The sequence below is a fragment of the Platalea leucorodia genome, assembly GCF_965183815.1.
Source record: "Platalea leucorodia genome assembly, chromosome: 5".
Classification (NCBI taxonomy): Eukaryota; Metazoa; Chordata; class Aves; order Pelecaniformes; family Threskiornithidae; genus Platalea; species Platalea leucorodia.
In genome coordinates, this window is record NC_138827.1 from 64,524,992 (window position 1) to 64,542,413 (window position 17,422).

General features: G+C 47.0%; 1 protein-coding gene across 1 annotated transcript in view; it reads right to left on the reverse strand.

The window, feature by feature from the left end:
• The window catches only part of MAP2 (microtubule associated protein 2), a gene marked incomplete at its 5' end in the record, with an annotated part of 69,256 nt that extends 52,812 nt beyond the window's left edge, over positions 1-16,444 (reverse strand). Inside the window, one exon of the mRNA XM_082311440.1 lies at positions 16,183-16,444. Coding sequence (XP_082167566.1) covers positions 16,183-16,444 — 262 coding nt within the window. The remainder of the gene's footprint in view (positions 1-16,182) is intronic.
• Between the last annotated feature and the right edge of the window lie 978 nt (positions 16,445-17,422).

A 17,422-nucleotide genomic window follows, 5' to 3' on the forward strand; every position in this document is an offset into this window, starting at 1 on the left:
CCAAATCAGGACATCCGGAATCTCCCTGCCCCACAGATAACTCAGGGACACAAACCCTTTCAGAGTACTGGGATGCACAGGGGACGCTGAACCAGCTGCTGATGGTATAGGGAGCTGCAACCTTTCCTCTTTGCTGGGTTTAGAAGGCATGGTGCCTCCAAAAGCTGCTGCCCTCCTCATAAACACGCCCTATGGCACAACAGCTGCCCAGTCCTCACCCCCAGCTTGCACTGGCATTGATGTTTAAACCGCAGCAAGCATCATCCAGACACTCCTCCAGACACCTGAGAGAGCCCCCCTTCACTGACTCAACCAGGGGCTGTTAAGCGAGGTTACATGCCAAAGTATGGCTACAGCAGAGCCAAAGATTGGACATCAGATCCTGTACAAGGCCAAGATGTCATTTCAAAGCCCTCCTTCATTTCTTATTGATGCTGCTGTGGTTGTCAATCGACTGCAGATGTCTCCACTGGCACCTGAATCCATTACCTACATTATTTTAATTTCCCAGGAAACCTTTCCAGTCCATTAAGTTTTTTAACAGACAGGTTTACCAGCCCCAGAGACAGATGTACGGATGGTGGCAAGAGTCTTTAAAAAAGGTGCCCGAGCTTTCACCAAATATTTCCAGAAAATTGTTAGAAATAATTGGCAACTATAATGGCAAGAGCAAAAATTAGATCTGTGACACATCTCTGCAGTGATGCGTGGTATCTGCTCCCTTTGTGCCCTTTTTAATGGTTTTCCTTCAGACTCAGGCACTTTTTCTCTTCCAATCTACCATAACCTCAGGCTCAATCCGTTGAGGAGCTGAGTTTGCTATGAACACCGCTTCCTAGGTGAAACTGCTCAGGCTCAGATATTTGCCTCTGACAGCCCTCATCCAGCAGTACCTTTTATCTTCTTCTCTCTCCCTCTTACCCCTCTATGCAATGCTGTATTATTATTCTGAGGATTGTTTTTGACAGGAGAAACATCTATGGGCAGGGCTCGTGGCACCTTCCTGCCTCACAGGTAGGTGCCCCAGTGCTGCCGCAGGACTCCTGCCAGCAGAGGAACCGGAGCTGGTACAGCTCTCCCCGGGGAACAGCCGGCTCGTCAGCTCACATAACAGTGTCAGTGATTTCTCAGGCCAGAGCTGCCCCAGTCAGACCAGAGTTTGTCTCCCCAGCTCTTCTCCTTCCCCGACTGTAGTCACCTGTGTTTTATTACTGCCGTTCAGCCAGTTTGCTCAGCCCACCTATCTATCACTTCTTCCCACCTGAGCACCCATTTCACAGCAATGGGGACAGCTCCTCCTAAAACAAAAAAGCATTTCACGTCCCCACAATTTCACCGGGGACACTCCTCACAGACTGGAGCAACATCAGCCCCCACTCTTTCTAGCAACAGCTCTATCCGATACCACTACGGTAGCAGCGGATCTTGAGTTTGCCGTAGCCATGGAAGATGCCATCTGGTCTCTGTAAAGCAGAGCTTGTTTAAGGCATAAACAAAGTTTAACGTGCTGGAACCACACGGCACAACAAATGCTCCAGGAGAAAACTGAAGGAAAGGGATGACAGGAAGGAGGGACGGAGAGGAGGAGACCGAAAATTGTGTCAAAACTTCATACGCATTCACAATGTCACCCCTCAGACACCTACCAAGAAAATTAACAGTAAGCTTGGTTAAAGCAAAGGGTAATTAACACTCCTGGAGCACTGAGGCTAAAACAGGGATAAAGAAAGATGCAAACAGATGGAAAGGATAAAATAATATGTTTCATTAATTTTGCTACATTTTAGGGAAGGAACACAGGCAGAGCACAGCAAAAGGATTAGCTACATGTGTGCTTGCAGAATTGGGAAAACAAAGCAATTTCAGCCAAAATGTGCCTGTCAAAATCCCCAGTGGGGTGCAGAGCAGTTTCCAAGGTAACCAGCGCTAATTGTTGGCACAGTGGAAACGAGTCAACAACAAAAGCACAGACCAACCTGCGCTGCTTCGTGAGGCAAAATACCCCAAATATATTCCTGCAGAAAGGAAAGAAATGAAGTGGCTATTTGCTATCTTTGACAATTTGAAAAGCAAACAGGACCTACGGATTTTTTCCCCGCCCCGGGTACCACAATTCCAAGTGCAGCAGGACTAAAAACCAAATAGCTATTTGATTTGTTTAGAGGCATTAGCCAGTCCCCTAAAGACAGGTCCTGAATTCACGCTCAGCTCTCCTGGAAGCTGGTGGACAACTCTTGTTTCAGTAAAGACCGCTGAAACGCTGGGGAAAAAAGACCTGGGCTTCACCCAGTGACATTTCTGATGGAAAAACCAAAGGATCGTGACAACTCTAAGTACCGCCTTTCGCACTCGGATTAAAAGAGAAATGCACAGCAGCAATCAAAGCAGTATGAATAAGTTATACAAAACTCGAATAATGCCAACAGATTAGTGCTTGCGATTGAAGAAAAAAACAGTAACATAGCTTTACAGAAGTCAAATATTTGCTCTCAAAAGGCTTTCGTGAGCGTAAATATTTTGCTGTAAGTAGGTCCTTGATCTGGATGTTGGCAATATCAACAGTAATTGGCAGGAGATATGATGGCAAATAATGGGAATATCAGCTTTTAAATTAGATGAAATCACAACACAACTGACAAGTATCATTTCCCTAATAAACTTGTTGACTTTAAGCTACTGTAGCACCAATGACGATAGTGACAGATTAATTTAATCACCAGGATTTACCAGCTAACCAACTGAACAGGTCAGAAAAGGCTCATGTTTCGGGAAAGAGCGAGCTTTGATTGTTTAACGCATTGAACCCCAAAGGTATGAACATTCAGACTACCTTTGGGGAAAGATATATTGCAGTGACTATGTGCCAAGGATGATGCTCCCTGCATCTACAGGGGAGCTACAGCTGGATACCAGACACAGCAGCTTCACACCCTGGTGAGCCCAACAGCAAACGGCTTATGCATCCATGTTTTGGAGTACTTCAGGTATTCAACAGCCCCTCCTACCCTCTCCTTAAACTCAAGATTGTAAATCTGAATCATCATTATCCAGTCCCTTAACATATCTGCTTTATAGCAGAGTAAATCTGGTACAAAACTGGTGTACTGGCTGCAGCTGAGCTGTGCCGGACTGGCTGTGCTCTGGTACAAACAGGAGACTGGAGGGTGGCTTTCCCATGCACCCCTGGCTGCTCTGCAGCGTTTGGGGAAGCAGCGGCCCAGGGCATGGGCTGTCTGTCCTTGGACTGCTTCCACACGTTCTGCCTGTGCTTCACCTCCACTGCCCTGACTGCATTTTCCTGATCACCTTCTTCAGCGAGAGAGTTGGACACATAGTCCAAATCTCAAGGCACACAAGTGGCAAAATCCAAAGTGACTTGTACTAGGAGCAATTCAGAAAGCTCCAGTGAGCCCTCTTCTCCAGCTCCCCAGCACACCCCAGTGCATGTTCACTAGGCAGAGGCCTGTGCCACGCTGTCTAGCAGCTGTAAAACAAAACACCAAGGGATCAGTCCCCACACCACACGCCCACCCTTGAAATATGAAAGTCTGTTAAAAAGGAGTCGTACAAATGTCAGTACAATAAAGCAGGGCTTTAAAAATGAGCCCTCATTACTGCAAATAGTTGCTCCCTGTGCATCCCCCTGAGTCGTATCTTCTTAAGTCTACTGCCTGGAACAAAATATTTACTACTGTCAGCATTTCCCTGCCAAGTCAGAGGTGGGAAGAGCTAATCAGCTCTGTTTTGTGTGATGGATTGGCAACACAATTTACAGCTAACATGCAATATCGAAGCAGACAACACCAGACCCTCACCCAGGGCAATGCAGTGAGGTCCCATTGCCTTTCCTAGGACTTTGTATCAGCTAAAAACGTCACTTGCACGATGAAGCAGTCGTGTTACCTTTCTTTAAAACATGGACTCCTTAGGACTCATGCAGAAGAAACCACTTTGGCTTCAAAACAGAACCGGATACTTAATCCTTTGAGTGTGAGTAAATACACGTAACAGGTAACTCACTTTTAAATCAGTATTTGTTCTGAACTTCAGTACATGTTAAGATTTTAAATAAACAGACTTCTAAGAACTAGTTCTCTTCTATGGGAAAACAGCCCATAGAAGTCAATGGAGCTTCAGCCACCTACAGCTGGAGGTGACATGTCCCTTGAAGTTCATTTTTAGCTCCTTTTGGGCTGATTTTAAACACTTTTTACAGTGTTCCCTGTGATCTTTTTACAAAAGAATTTAAAGTATGCTACACGAACTCTGCTGAATTTAAGTTTAAAATTAACATTAACCTGTGCACACGTTGTGTGGGATTTCTTGTTGTGCCTGGTCAGAAGGACTGAAAATCATTCTGTCGATGCAACAGAATCTTCGTTCATCCTCTCAGGGGATACTGTGACATATAAAATGCAGCAATACTCTGCCCTGTTCACCCTAGGGCTCACACGCTGCCAGCCCAACCCTGCTTAACCAGCTAGCTCTGCAATGCAGCAACAGCTGCACGGCCATTCTCTTCCCAGCTCTGCTTCCCAGCCTTGCCCCGTGCCTCTACCAAGCCAGATGTCTTTCTCCTGCCGGCTGTGAGGAACGGTGTTGCGTACTTAAAAATGAGCGTGAGAGTGTTCCCACAGACAGGCGGAGCAGAACAGGTCCCGTGTCACACACAAATTAACCACGTCCCGCAGAGGTCGTGATGTGAGTGGGTTTTCAGAGCAGTTCTCAGCCCCGCTCAGCAGTTCCGCCATCTCTCCCTCTGTTCTGGCACTGGCCCAGTGGAAGGGAGTCTCGTCGCTGCGGGGTCACCACCTCTGACTGGGACTCATCCCTCACCACTCACACCCCCTGCTCCCATCCACTGCCTGCCCACCCTTGGAGACTACTGGCCCACACCTCTAAATGTGCAAAGTGATTAGGAAAGAGAAATGTGCACCTACTCTTGCCGAAGGTGTGAGAGAGGCACATAAAAGCCATCCATGCACCTTCTGAACTACCTCTTGCACTTTTTCTGACGGACCTCTCTTCTCTGGGCATTTAAACACCTGCAAGCTTCTGCTGCCACAGTGATGTTGTGGGGAGAGCTGAGACCAAGGTTGGGTCACTGCAGCCACCGGGAGAGGTCTGCATCCAAAGGCTCTCAAGTGTACAGAAAATGAGAAGTGGCTGTGGAAATTCAAGGTCACAGAGGAGCTACACTGGTTGGCTGGGACAAAGCTGGGAGGACATAGCGAGAACAAGAAAGAAAAAAAAAAAAAAGCCAGAGGCAACATAAATGAGAAAAGAGGAAGAGCTGACAGAGCAATTGTTTAGAAGGACAATATATTCTTAAATAGAGAGAAAGGATGACAGTGAAAGGAAAGGGAAAGCAACTCAGGGACAGGAACAGCTAAGGATTAGCTCCCCAACAACCTGTGCAGGCTGCGTTACCCTGGATTTGGCACATAGTCTGAATTTGGGGTAAAAAACAATAGTCACAGCTGAAGCCTTTTCCTTCTCTCATACGTGGTGCAAGGCTATGGATGAAAACAGTTTGGGTACGTCACCAAGACTGCCACATCTGTGCAGCACTGGCAGCTGATACTTCTGCTCTTCTGTCTCGCCAGATGCATAGGCTGCATGGACGGAAGACCAGACTGTAAATTAGTTTTATCATAACTGCCATAGGCTATACAGGTTGCTGGAAGCTGTAGCAAACTAACCATATATCACTATGAATTAGTCTCAAGGAAAGAAACGGGAACAAAAAAGTGAAATACCTGGGGTTTATTTTCCCCTCCCAAAGTATATAGTGCCTCCAAGTGAAACTGATTTCCATGAAGTATTCAATCTACTCAGTCCTGAGTGAAAATGACTCTCTGGGAAGCAGCTAACAGGTTTTCCTGCCTTGGAGATAATGATATCTCACAGTTATTTTCCATATACTGCATGCAACTAAAATTAAAGTATTAAAGTTTTGATCAGGTATTTTCCACACGCAGGAGAAGGGCTCACTCACATGACCTAATGTACACAGCTGGGGTGCCTTGAGTTTCCTGTACTTTTTGCATGTCATGAGGAATGCCTCAGTAATAATAAAACCCCCCAAAACAACCAAGACTGCATTTCTAAACCATTACCTCGGAATGGGTTTTCCAAGCACCACTGACTCCGCTCTGCAGTCGGTCTGTGAAACAGCACAGGAAAACGTAAATGTTTTGCTCAGCATCTCCCAAAGAACAAATGACAGAGTCAAAACCAGCATGTAGCCCTCTCACTTTGAGTCTTGCCTTTGAATTTCCACATCAAGTTTTCACAGCTGGTACGGACAGGCACTGAATCATCAGTGCTTATCTGCCAGCTAATGCCAGCCACTTTATGCTGATTTCCATCCTTTCAGCTGGCAAAGGCAAGCAAACCTGTATTAACAATCATTATAAGGATTTAATTTAAAGCGAGCAGCTAATCTACCAGTAGCAACTCCACAAAATGGAAAAACCCAAACCACAACACCAGTACACATTAGGTTTTGCTGTCCTTACTCAGGATATGAATACAGCACAAAAAGAGATGATTTCTTTATATTGTAACCTCACAGACTAAAACAGCAGGGAAGACAAACACAGGGGTTTGTCCCTGGCTTCCTTCTAATCTTTTCAGTTTCTTGCTCAAATTAAGACCCAGATTGCCTTTGCTTTCTGATTTTAATACAGGGTAGCTCATCAGGGTTAGTTGAACCAAGAAATTTGCGCATCTCTCTCTTTCACACACATGTATTTTGCACCATAAATATGCCCCAAAGTAATATTTCCTTTTCATTTCCATGAAAGTCGTGCCTCTGTGAGGACAGCAGTGAGGTCCCCATCGCAAAGCACTCCCAGTCTCTCTCCCCATCTACCCTGTCTCCCTTAACCTTGAGAAGCAAATGCTAGAGGAAAAGGAAAAAAAATTAAATCCTCCTTTCCTTTGTCAGACAGCCTGGCTGTGGCTCAGAGCCGTTACAGAGAGGCTGTGCACTCCTGAATGCTAAATAAGCTCCCAGGCTACATACTTTCTCTCGGTGGAGCTTAAAAAGAGATCTCACTCCGCGCAGGGACGTGTTGGCATGGCAACACAGAAAAAAGAAATCAGCAACGCCTGGCACTCCTTGCAGGAGCAGCAGACTGTTTGTGCAACTCTCATTTTTGTAAGTGATCTGATGGTACCTTACCTCCTTTCTGCCCAAGGTTAAACCCACGCCCAGCTGCGTGTGGAAGAGCAGACATCCAGCCTGTGCACCGGGAGGACCTGCCTCCATCAGAAGCACCTGGGGACAGCAGGGAGCTGTGCCTTGTGCTGGGCTAGCCTGTGGTTAGCCAGGGCTGGAAAGTGCACCAAGCTGCACACATGAGCGTCCGTAAGGGGGAAAGGGAAGGAAGGGATTTGCAAAGCGTGGGGGTGAGCGGGTTAATGACTGTGGCTCTGGGCTCTTCTGCTCCACAGTGTGTGAGACCCTGAGAGCTGATAATTGCCTGCATACGGGGCGAGGGGCCAGGAAATGAGGCAGGCAATGTCCACCAGCACGTCCCGGGCTGTCAGCTAAGAACCTGCTGCTTCTCTTTCAAGGTGACTTTGGAGAAGAAGATGCCATTTCAGATCTGCCCAAAACAAGAGCAGCTGTGTGTCTGCACAACAAGGCTCTGTTGTTTGGTAATGAACCTCCCTCCAAATCCTCCTGCCCTCAGATCAAAACTGGAATGGAAAATTATATGCTGGCACAACCCCCAGCGATACCACCTTCCAGCTGCAATTGCAAAGACCACTGCCCACTGCCAAATATTGCCCAGTGCTCCTGCATGTCCTTCATGCTGCCATCCTGGGGGTGGAGACCATGATGGCTTCCCTTCAGACACGACAGGCAAGAGCCATTGAAGCACTCCACCTTCACCTTTCTGCAAGGGGCAGAGCTGAGCCAAGCCCAGAGGGCAGGAGCCCACAGAGAGGCAGTGCGCAGCCCTGCACAGGGCCGTGCTGCCTGCCCGTGGCTCTGCCGCAGCCCTCCTCCGTAACCTGGGGCAGCTGTCTTCACACCTGCCTGCCTTTTCTCCTGGCTTTTACTAGCCTTGTCTACTTTACGTAATTCACAAATGCACAAGCTGACTCCTACAATATACTGAAAAGGACTCCAGCACAATGGGCCATGATTTAGCACGTGGCATCTGGACACAACTGCCCTACCAGTCACTCAGCTAACGCCAGTGCTGGAGGGTCGAGATCCGGCCCATGGAGACAGCAAAGTCAGGATTTACAGCCCCCATCAGAGCAGGCAGTCAAACGTGGATGGCGGGGAGGAAGGGCAGAGGCAAACAGATAAAGGGCAAATTTTTGTTCACAAAAAGGGGAGACAAAAGCAAAAACTTAACTCCCAGGATGTGTTCTGTAATTGACGGGATATTAATCCTGCAGCAGCAATAGCTATCCTGGCTACAGCAGCCCCTGAAGAATGGCTGCAGATATTTTCAAAAGGCACCTTGGACAAACAGCACTCATGGCATATAGCCTGAATTACCAGTGTGGTTGAAACAACACGTTATGAAAGATATTTCCTCCATATCCCGGCCTCATTGCTCCATGTTGCATCTCCGAGGTTGTTATCGATTGCATTTTCTGGGAACACTGATGGCATCAAGTGAGTGCTGGTTGCCAGGCCAACACACTCACATGCGTTTTGCTCTTACTCCTTAAGGAAGCACAACTGCTTATGCAATTCCCTCTTACAATGCTCATGCAGTAAGAAGAAAACACCCAAGTGAATAAAAACACCAACAGGGAGCCCAAAGGAAATGTCTAGTTGATGCTTTCTCTTGGCCAGATTCAACGCTGACATGGCACAATGCAGCAGTTCACTCTAATGGTGGTACTGCACCTGGTTTGAGATACGGTTTTCAAAAGTGAATCTAAACCACACGCTGACATTTTCAGAAGAGATTTACGGATAAAAGAGACTGATGTCTGAACTTCTCCAGGTGTCTGACTCCCAGCCATGGGAGTCAACAGCACCTGCACACTGGGTTATCTCACCGCACTCCCTTTTGGGCAATAATTTTTGCATGCTTGCACTGCCCAAAACTGTGCCAGACCCCCCAGTTCCGACCAGTACATTTCAATCACTGACTGATTCCTGAAGTCCCAAGAGGAGGTGGGAGGGCAGAGTCAGGCCCTCAGAGAGGTTAGGGTTGCACAAAATGTGATGTCTTACTGGATTTAGTGACTGATAGTGCCAGCCACAGAAAAACCTGCAGAGACTGGTCTCTGCAGCAGTTAGTGAATATTCAGAGTCAGGAAGAAGATAGCTGGGGGTGGGAGAAGCTTGGGAAAAGATGGAGTTTCTCTGGCCTCATTCCTGGTCCTCTGCAGAGGAACAGCCGAGAGGACCTCTACAGCAAGCTTAACAGAGAATGGTAAAAAACCCTATTTTTCTATGAGTGCACCAAAGAGGTTCTGCTGCCTCCATCTATGCTCTCTTCAGCAACATAATTTGAACATGTCTAAAATATTCCAATAATGTGTCCTAGAAAATGACACTTGCATTACTCTTAACACAGAACAGAAAAGTTTCAGAAGTCTGGTATGTTTGCCTGTATCTAAATTGGCAAAGATGATGGTGCACAGTAATTACTGTCACATTTCCTGGGCAAAAGGAGGGAGATCAAAATGCCTAATTAACAGCTTCTTTCCCATGGGTGCCATCAATGACATTGTAAGATACATTCTTCCAGCTTTGTAAAATAAACAAGTGAAACGGTACAAACACAGCAATCACATTAATCTTTGAATGTCATTGACTTTGCATCCTTCTGTGCATTTGGTCTGTGTTGCTTGAGACATGCTGCTTGCTGAAAATGCACATCTGACACAAAGGCTGAGAGGTACCTTTGGGGAACAGGCGTTCAGGGAGCTTGTGGGGGGCTCTGGTAACTCCAGGAGGGCTTGGGCAGCAGCAGGATGGCCAGTGCAAACAGCCAAATGAAAAGGAAAGCTCTGACAAAGCAGTCCTGTTGGAAGGAAAGCCTAAAAAGGCCTCCATACAAAGAAGGCTTGTTTGTATGTTTACTGGCAGTGCCATCTGAGCATTATCACTTGTATGGCAAGAGAGAGAGAAAGACACACAAAGGAAAAGAAGATTAAATGAGAAGTCACTAGAGGGGGAAAAAAACATTAACACACCATGGGACCAAGTGATGACTTGGTGCAGTTTCATCCTGAAGAGGCTGTTGTGACCCCTTGCACAGAGCTGCAATCCTGCCCCCGCACATGCTGCACTCGCCATCGCAGCTCCAGTCCTGGCCCTCGTGGGCGGAGCACCCTGAGCCGGCAGAACTAAGCATCATGGTGATTTTCTAACAGCACAGCGGTGGTGAGGGCCATGAACAAGATCCTCTTTACCTGGAGAGTGGCTACTACAAGGCAAGGCTAAGAAAGATAATGGGATATAGACGGTTTCCTTGGGACACTGCCAGGTGGCTGAAACCAGCACTATCCCTATCTTCACCACAGCTTTTTAGCATAGCCAACCTAAAGGGACTCCCCACCTCTGCTCAAGTATTTACTGGCCATGACCAGGCAGTCTTTCAGGCTGACATTCCCCACAGCTTATTTAAATAAGTTTAAAGAGTAGCTGGTCACAGGAATAGAATTGTTGCAGATGCCCATTTAGTCTGGCTGAACAAAGCCTAAAACTAATGGCTGCATGAGGATAAATTACAATCAGGGCTATAACATGAATTGTCCCTCGCCACTTTTCTCCTCGGTTGTTCCATGCAGACTGTGCTATTCTGTCATCCGAATCCCCTCCTCTCTCGGGTAATATCTGCCATCATGCAAAAGCTGTGTTGGCTCTGGATGAACAAATAAAACTGAACCTCTTTCTGTTGTCCTTACCTTATCTTCCATTTTTCCTTCTTTCCTTGCCACTTCCCACCCCTGCTTCACTCCTTCACAGCTTTCATCTCACCAGCTTTCGGCCCTTCACCTCTCCTCGCTCTCCCGCTGCTAAGTCTGCTCCCCCACCCTTCCTCAGCCCCTCACTCACCCCTCAGCTCAACGCTGCCACTTCTTCATTCCTCTTCACAGGTCTAGGGCTCCCCCCTCTTTCTGTTCCACTTCTAGACTAACACATACCAGCCTGTGGGTCCCCCCAGCCACCAAAAATCTCGGCCTCTCTCATTTATCTGTCATGGGCTCCCTCTCACCCACCTTTCCTATGACTCAAGGGCTCTGAAAAACAAGGTAGGAGTGCTCAACCTGCTGTCAGTCCACTGTGCTGTGTCAGGAGGTCTGCTACAATTTTCCGGCAGTCTCTTTGCATCCCACATGGTTTGGGTACCCTGCCAATGAATGAAGGGCTCTGTTTGTCACTCTGGCAGGACGCGTTACTGTCCTTAACATTGACTTGACACCAGGACAGAGCCACTGACCTGAGGCTCTGGTAATAGGATTTCAGGAAATGCTTTTCCTTCATCTGTCAAAAAAATAATTCATCAAATAACTGTGTGGGTAATCCAAACCCCCTCCAATTATAAACCTAATTTGGCATATAATGAAGAAAGCACTCAATCAGCTGAGTCACTGTACATAAAGACATATTGTAGAAGATGGTTCACAATGCATCTAACTACTTTTACCCCTAATTATATAAATTTGACAGGTTAGTCATTATATTACTGAAAAGAAAAATAAATGCATTTTAAGTGTAAAATAACAAACCTTTGCAGCTTGATGTTCCTTGCAAGTCAAATACGATGGATTGTGTTAAACTGTTGGTTCCCAGGGAACACTGCAGCGCATCTGTACTGCTCCTCAGTGCTTCCTCCCACAGTTGACCACAACTTTTCAGTAAGCAAAGGCTGCTACTCTTGTGTTTCATTATAAGTAAAACACATCCCATGCTCTACCATGAGGTCCAATCCAAAGCTCTCCACATCAGCCCACTTCAGAGTGAGTTTCTGAAGATTATGCTATCATGCCTCCTTTGCAGCACACATCTCACGTGATGTGAAAATGTTTGGCTTGACAAGAGCTACAGATGTCATCCTTCCCTCCTAGTACTTCCAAAATCCTCACCAAAGATGCTGTGTCTGTGTGCAGGTGAGAAAGGACATGGACAGGCACACACAGGGAGAGCACAATGAAACTCAGCGGATCTTGGGCTGTGGGGTGCTGCAGACTGCCCCAAAGGCAAGGTGTTTTCAGGAGCTCCTTGGGAGCAGTGTGAGACTCGTGGCTGGCAGAGGCATGGGGCTCAGGATGGAGCAGGGCTGAGCTGGTCTGCCAGGGGCATCCCAAGTAGAGATATACATATATATATATACACACACACACACAAATACATATAAAAAGGAATAGCTGTTTTACCGCCCTTACTTATATCACATCCACAACAGCTTCCTATAGGCTATACCAAAAAAACCGGCCTATTCTCTCACATGTATTTGCCTTTAACTTCAGTGGATGCTGGATCAGGCCCTGAGGCTGCCCTGTGCACTCTCCGTGTTCCCATCGGTCCATTTGAAAGGAGGGCATTGATGTGTCTCCATAATGCAGCCATTACCAGCACGATACCGAGACAGATCAATCAAAGGCAGCACAACAGCCAGATTCAGAGGATTCCAAAATTGAGGTCAGACTCACTAACTCTTAGACAGATGCCAAGAGAAAAAGACACACATATATACACGAAGGCAAATTTTAACTGTGCAAACCTAAAAATGTCACTTGCAGTGATTGATTGGATGCATTTTGGCAAGAACTGTTATTTCCTCCCCCAATACCACCCCTCGCCTCTGCATCACTGTTGGCATAAGGTGCCTTTGTCCTGGTGGCCTGACTCTAACCTTCCCCTTAACACACAGCCCTCAGATTTTACAGCACAAGCCCTGCAAACGGGTGCCCTGATGTTTGCTGTGCCCCGAAGGGACTATTGCAGTGCTGCAGAATACCTCTCCCTAGCAGAGGGTCATTTCATGACTAAATGCCAGCTCCTGCGTCAGTCAGGTGCTGCAGATCTTCCTTAGGCAAAACGCCTCAAAACATAACTGAGTTCTCATCAGCAGGGACACGGCAATAGGCGGCTGCCTGAGAAATGCCCTGTTTATACTAGTGCTCCGCTGCAGATGAGCTGGTTGTTGCAGTTGCTGGGGATTTACGGACTCTGACACGAAGGCTGAGAAGCCAGATATTTTCCTAGGTTATTGTGCTGGACTTGCACCAGGGAAAATACAATCCCTGTAAATCCACTCAAACCCACATTTTGGCTTAATTATCTTGGTGACCTTGGCTTCCTGTGCATTTTCTCCTCAGCTGTCTGGAGTCAGTTAGCTACTACAAATGATTAAACGATTCACATTATTGGTAATTATGTGTATCAGAGTGGCATTTAAAAACCCTACCTGGTACAACACCCCATTGCAGTTAAAATTTACAGACAAACACAGCAAAGGTGACTGAATTTGGTGGTGAATGGCAATCCTGATTTCAAGATCAAACTCTCAAACACCAAAAATCTACCTCTAAACTTCCTGCTTCATAATGCATTAAGCACATCCAGCTAGTAAATACTAGTGTAAAATGGCAACGCATGCCCCAGTCCCTTTCTATCACCACAGTGGGTTGCCAACAGGTTTCTCCTTCAAAAAGAGAAAAAGGATTAAAAATATATCTTAAGTAGCCTAAGATGATTTACGTTGCATTAATTAAATACAGGCTTAGCCACTGTGCGAGCATGCAGTGCATAAGCTTCCAGAGAGCTAGGAATTCATGCATGAAGGCAAGCAGTTTTAGGGACTTTTCTGGTGTTCAAGGACAAAGATGCCACGAGATAAGCTATATTAAGACTCCCAAACAAAAACTGTGTGTATCGACAGTAAGTCCACACACCAGAGATCTTGCAATCTAAGCAGACAGTGAGAAAAAAGCAGGGGAGGAGGAAATGAGGCCACAAAGTGGTGACTGAAGCAAACTTCACCTAGATCAAAAGCAGTCTTGTTCCCTTGGCAAGTACATGTCCCCAGTCCTGCTGCCTCCTCTAGACTATACTGCCTCATTTTCACTTGTTCTGCTGTTTAACCCCTTGCCTCAAAAAACAACATGAAAATACACTACTACAATGCCTGCTGATGGGCAGCAGTGGGTTCTCACCTCCTCTCACCCATCAGCTGCACACTCCTCAATTAAACATTCAGGGTTCTCTCAGACACTGACAACTGCTCAGAACCTGAGCTTGAGAAAGCCTGAGAAGAGCACTTTGCTCCTCCCTTTCTAAGGAGGGAAAGTTCCCCTTCATCCTCTAAAGTTATTACCATTTCTCCATGTGTATGGGCGGGACTTGTCCAAGATAGCATGAAAAATCTGTGGCAAAGACGACAAACGTGCTCAGTCTTCCCACGGCTCACGCCAACCCCTAAGAACTGCAGCATCTTACCTTGGTGATTCCTGTACATCTGCTTCTGCTTACTTGCTGGCTAAGCATAGCACAAAGTCGGGTTACAGCAAAGAGACAAGACCTTGTTATCATCCCCCCAAACAACCATGAACAGTGTGTTCACCTGAATGCTCACACAGGATTTCTTTTACCTTTGGCTTTCAAGCTTTGGCTATCCACAAGAAGAGACTCTTAAAATCTAAACCCATTTACTTTTAGCAGAGAGATACATTTCCAGCAGAACTGCTTATGAAATGACTGTAGGGTCCAAGAGCCTTAAAATTTTCCAGCTGCTGAGAAATTATGGATGGCATCTCCAAATGCCGTCAACAGCCAACAAACATTGCTAGAAAGATCTCTTTAGCATGCATGGATGGATGCATCAAGGGCAGTTGTGTCGGTACAACAGAAATTCCTCTTGCACTGTGCGTTTGGGGTTTAACGTGGGAACTCTGCAGAGAGAGAATTAGCATTTATTTCTAAAACAGGAAACTTGCTTTGCATATTTCATTTTGACACAGTCACACTTTTTTTTTTCCCCAAATAACAAGCTGAATCCTAAAACCCTAACATAGTTTACAAACAAACAAAGTCCCAGTGAGTATCCAGCGAAATATGCCATGCTGGTTTTGGCTGGGGTAGGGTTAATTTTCTTCGCAATAGATAGTATAGAGCTATGTTTTGGATTTGTGCTGGAAACAGTGTTGATAATATAGGGATGTTTTAGTTACTGCTGAGCAGGACTTACACAGAGTCAAGGCCTTTTCTGCTCCTCACACCACCCCACCAGCGAGTAGGCTCGGGGTGCACAAGGAGTCAGGAGGGGACGCAGGGGACACACCATATGACATCATGCTCAGCATGTAAAGCTGGGGGAAGAAGAAGGGAGGGGGGGACGTTCGGAGCGATGGCCTTTGTCTTCCCAAGTAACCGTCACATGAGATGGAGCCCTGCTTTCCTGGAGATGGCTGAACACCTGCCTCCCGATGGGAAGTAGTGAATGAATTCCTTGTTTTGCTTTGCTCGCGCGTGCGGCTTTTGCTTTACCTATTAAACTGTCTTTATCTCAACCTGTGAGTTTTCTCACTTTTACCCTTCTGATTCTCTCTGCCATCCCACTCGGAGGGAGTGAGTGAGTGGCTGTGCGGTGCTTAGTTGCCAGCTGGGGTTAAACCCCGACATACGCCTGGGCATGGGTGAATAAATGCTGACGCTGAATTGTGGTATTCCCGGTCAGATTGAGCAACACATTATTCTGCAAATAGTTGGTGGTTTCAAGAAGGTGTTGTTACTTGTGAGCAATAAGAGGAAAGCCTATCCTTCATGCACACACAAACGCGTACAAGAGCAACATGAGCTATCCGTGCGCAGCAGCTGAGCGGTTTCCTACTCCCTTCCAGCCCAGAGGAGCTGAGTGGCTGCTGTACATCAACCTGTTCTCTCGTCCCCAGAGAGGTGACCCTGTCCCATCTACCAAGATGCACTAAGGCACGGTCATGCCTTTCCTGAAGTCTTCTCAGAGCACTGCCCAGGATCTTGGGTAAGGATGCAAGCTGTGCAAACCCAGATGAAGACGCAGCCCTTGATGTGAGGAGCTAGTGCCCTTCCAAGGCACATGTTCCCTCATGTCAGCTCCCCTGTGCCCCGGGGCACGTTTAGCTCCAGCTAACATTTCTCCTTGGAGAAATATCATCCAGTGGTCTGCAGAGCCCCGTGTTTCGTGGTGGGGCATCGAGGTGCATTACCTGCTGTCTCTCTGTCCCCTGCCGACAGCTCTCCGTTGATCCCATTCTCTTTGGTCTGAGCGTACATCCCCGGCTGCTCGTGGCCACCCAGCCCTGGCTCCTCGTCCTCTCGGTAGGGAAATCCATTGGCGCTTCTGACCAGTCCGGCACCTGCGCCACCCTGTTCCTTAATTTCAGGTGAATGTGGGTGTGAAGAAGCCTCTGTTAGCTGACCTGAAGTCCAGTGCGGTGCCTTGGCTTCGTCTTTCCTATCCTCCGCCATGTTTCCTTGCCTTCACCACTTGGCCTGTAACGACATTAGCAGGAGAGATCAGCTCCAAGCGGGTGACTGTGCCCCTGGCTGGCAGGCAGCGGCCAGGCGCAGCACAGGCACGTTACCACCAGTCCTGCCAGGGAAACTTGTGTCTGGCAGATGAGAGAGGGTTTAAATGCAGAAGCGTCTCTGCTTGTCTGTCCTGGGCATGAGTGAACAGCTTTAAAACCAAAACAAACCACAAGCGGTAAAAATTATAGGTCAAGTCCTCCCTGACTCCCATATGCCTTGCAATTATTAGCACCAGTTTCTTGAGGGCTGCCCTTTCGTTAATGTGATTTTAACTCATTAATTACAGTTAAATGTCGACCCACTTAATGAGAAGTGAATCGGTCATCATAATGCACCGACATCTTCCCAGGGTGATAAAAGGAGGAATGCCACAACTGCTAAAAGAAGTGAAGCTGCTATTGTAATTTTCATTGCAGTTGCAAAGAGCGAGTGCTTTTCGGGCACAGAACTGCAGGGCAATGCGTCCTCTGCAGCACGTGCAATCTGCTGCTAGCCCTGACAGAAACGACGTTTGAGAACGTTCACTGGGTTCCCGAACATATGTGCTATTTGACCCTGTTTAGATCCCCTCTTACATGCTGTTTTGTGAACGTTCACACTCATTCCCTTTTGTCCAGAACAGCCTGTGGGGAACAGTTGTTTCCCACACAAGCATTTGCATTCTCTCATGACTATCAGTATTTATACATAAACAAAACTAATCATTATTTGCTACTTCACATGTATTTCACTCCTGTTAATTAGCTCTCATTTGTCCAAGCCAGGAAAAGAAGCCACTGCACCAGCCATGGTGGTGCAGGCTTTGGCTGCTCCTCACAGAAAAATGTAGTAGTAGCTCCTCAATATGTAAGCCTAGGAAGACAACATATCGTAATCCGCGTTTCCATGATAAAGTAACCTCTGGGGAGGAGAGAA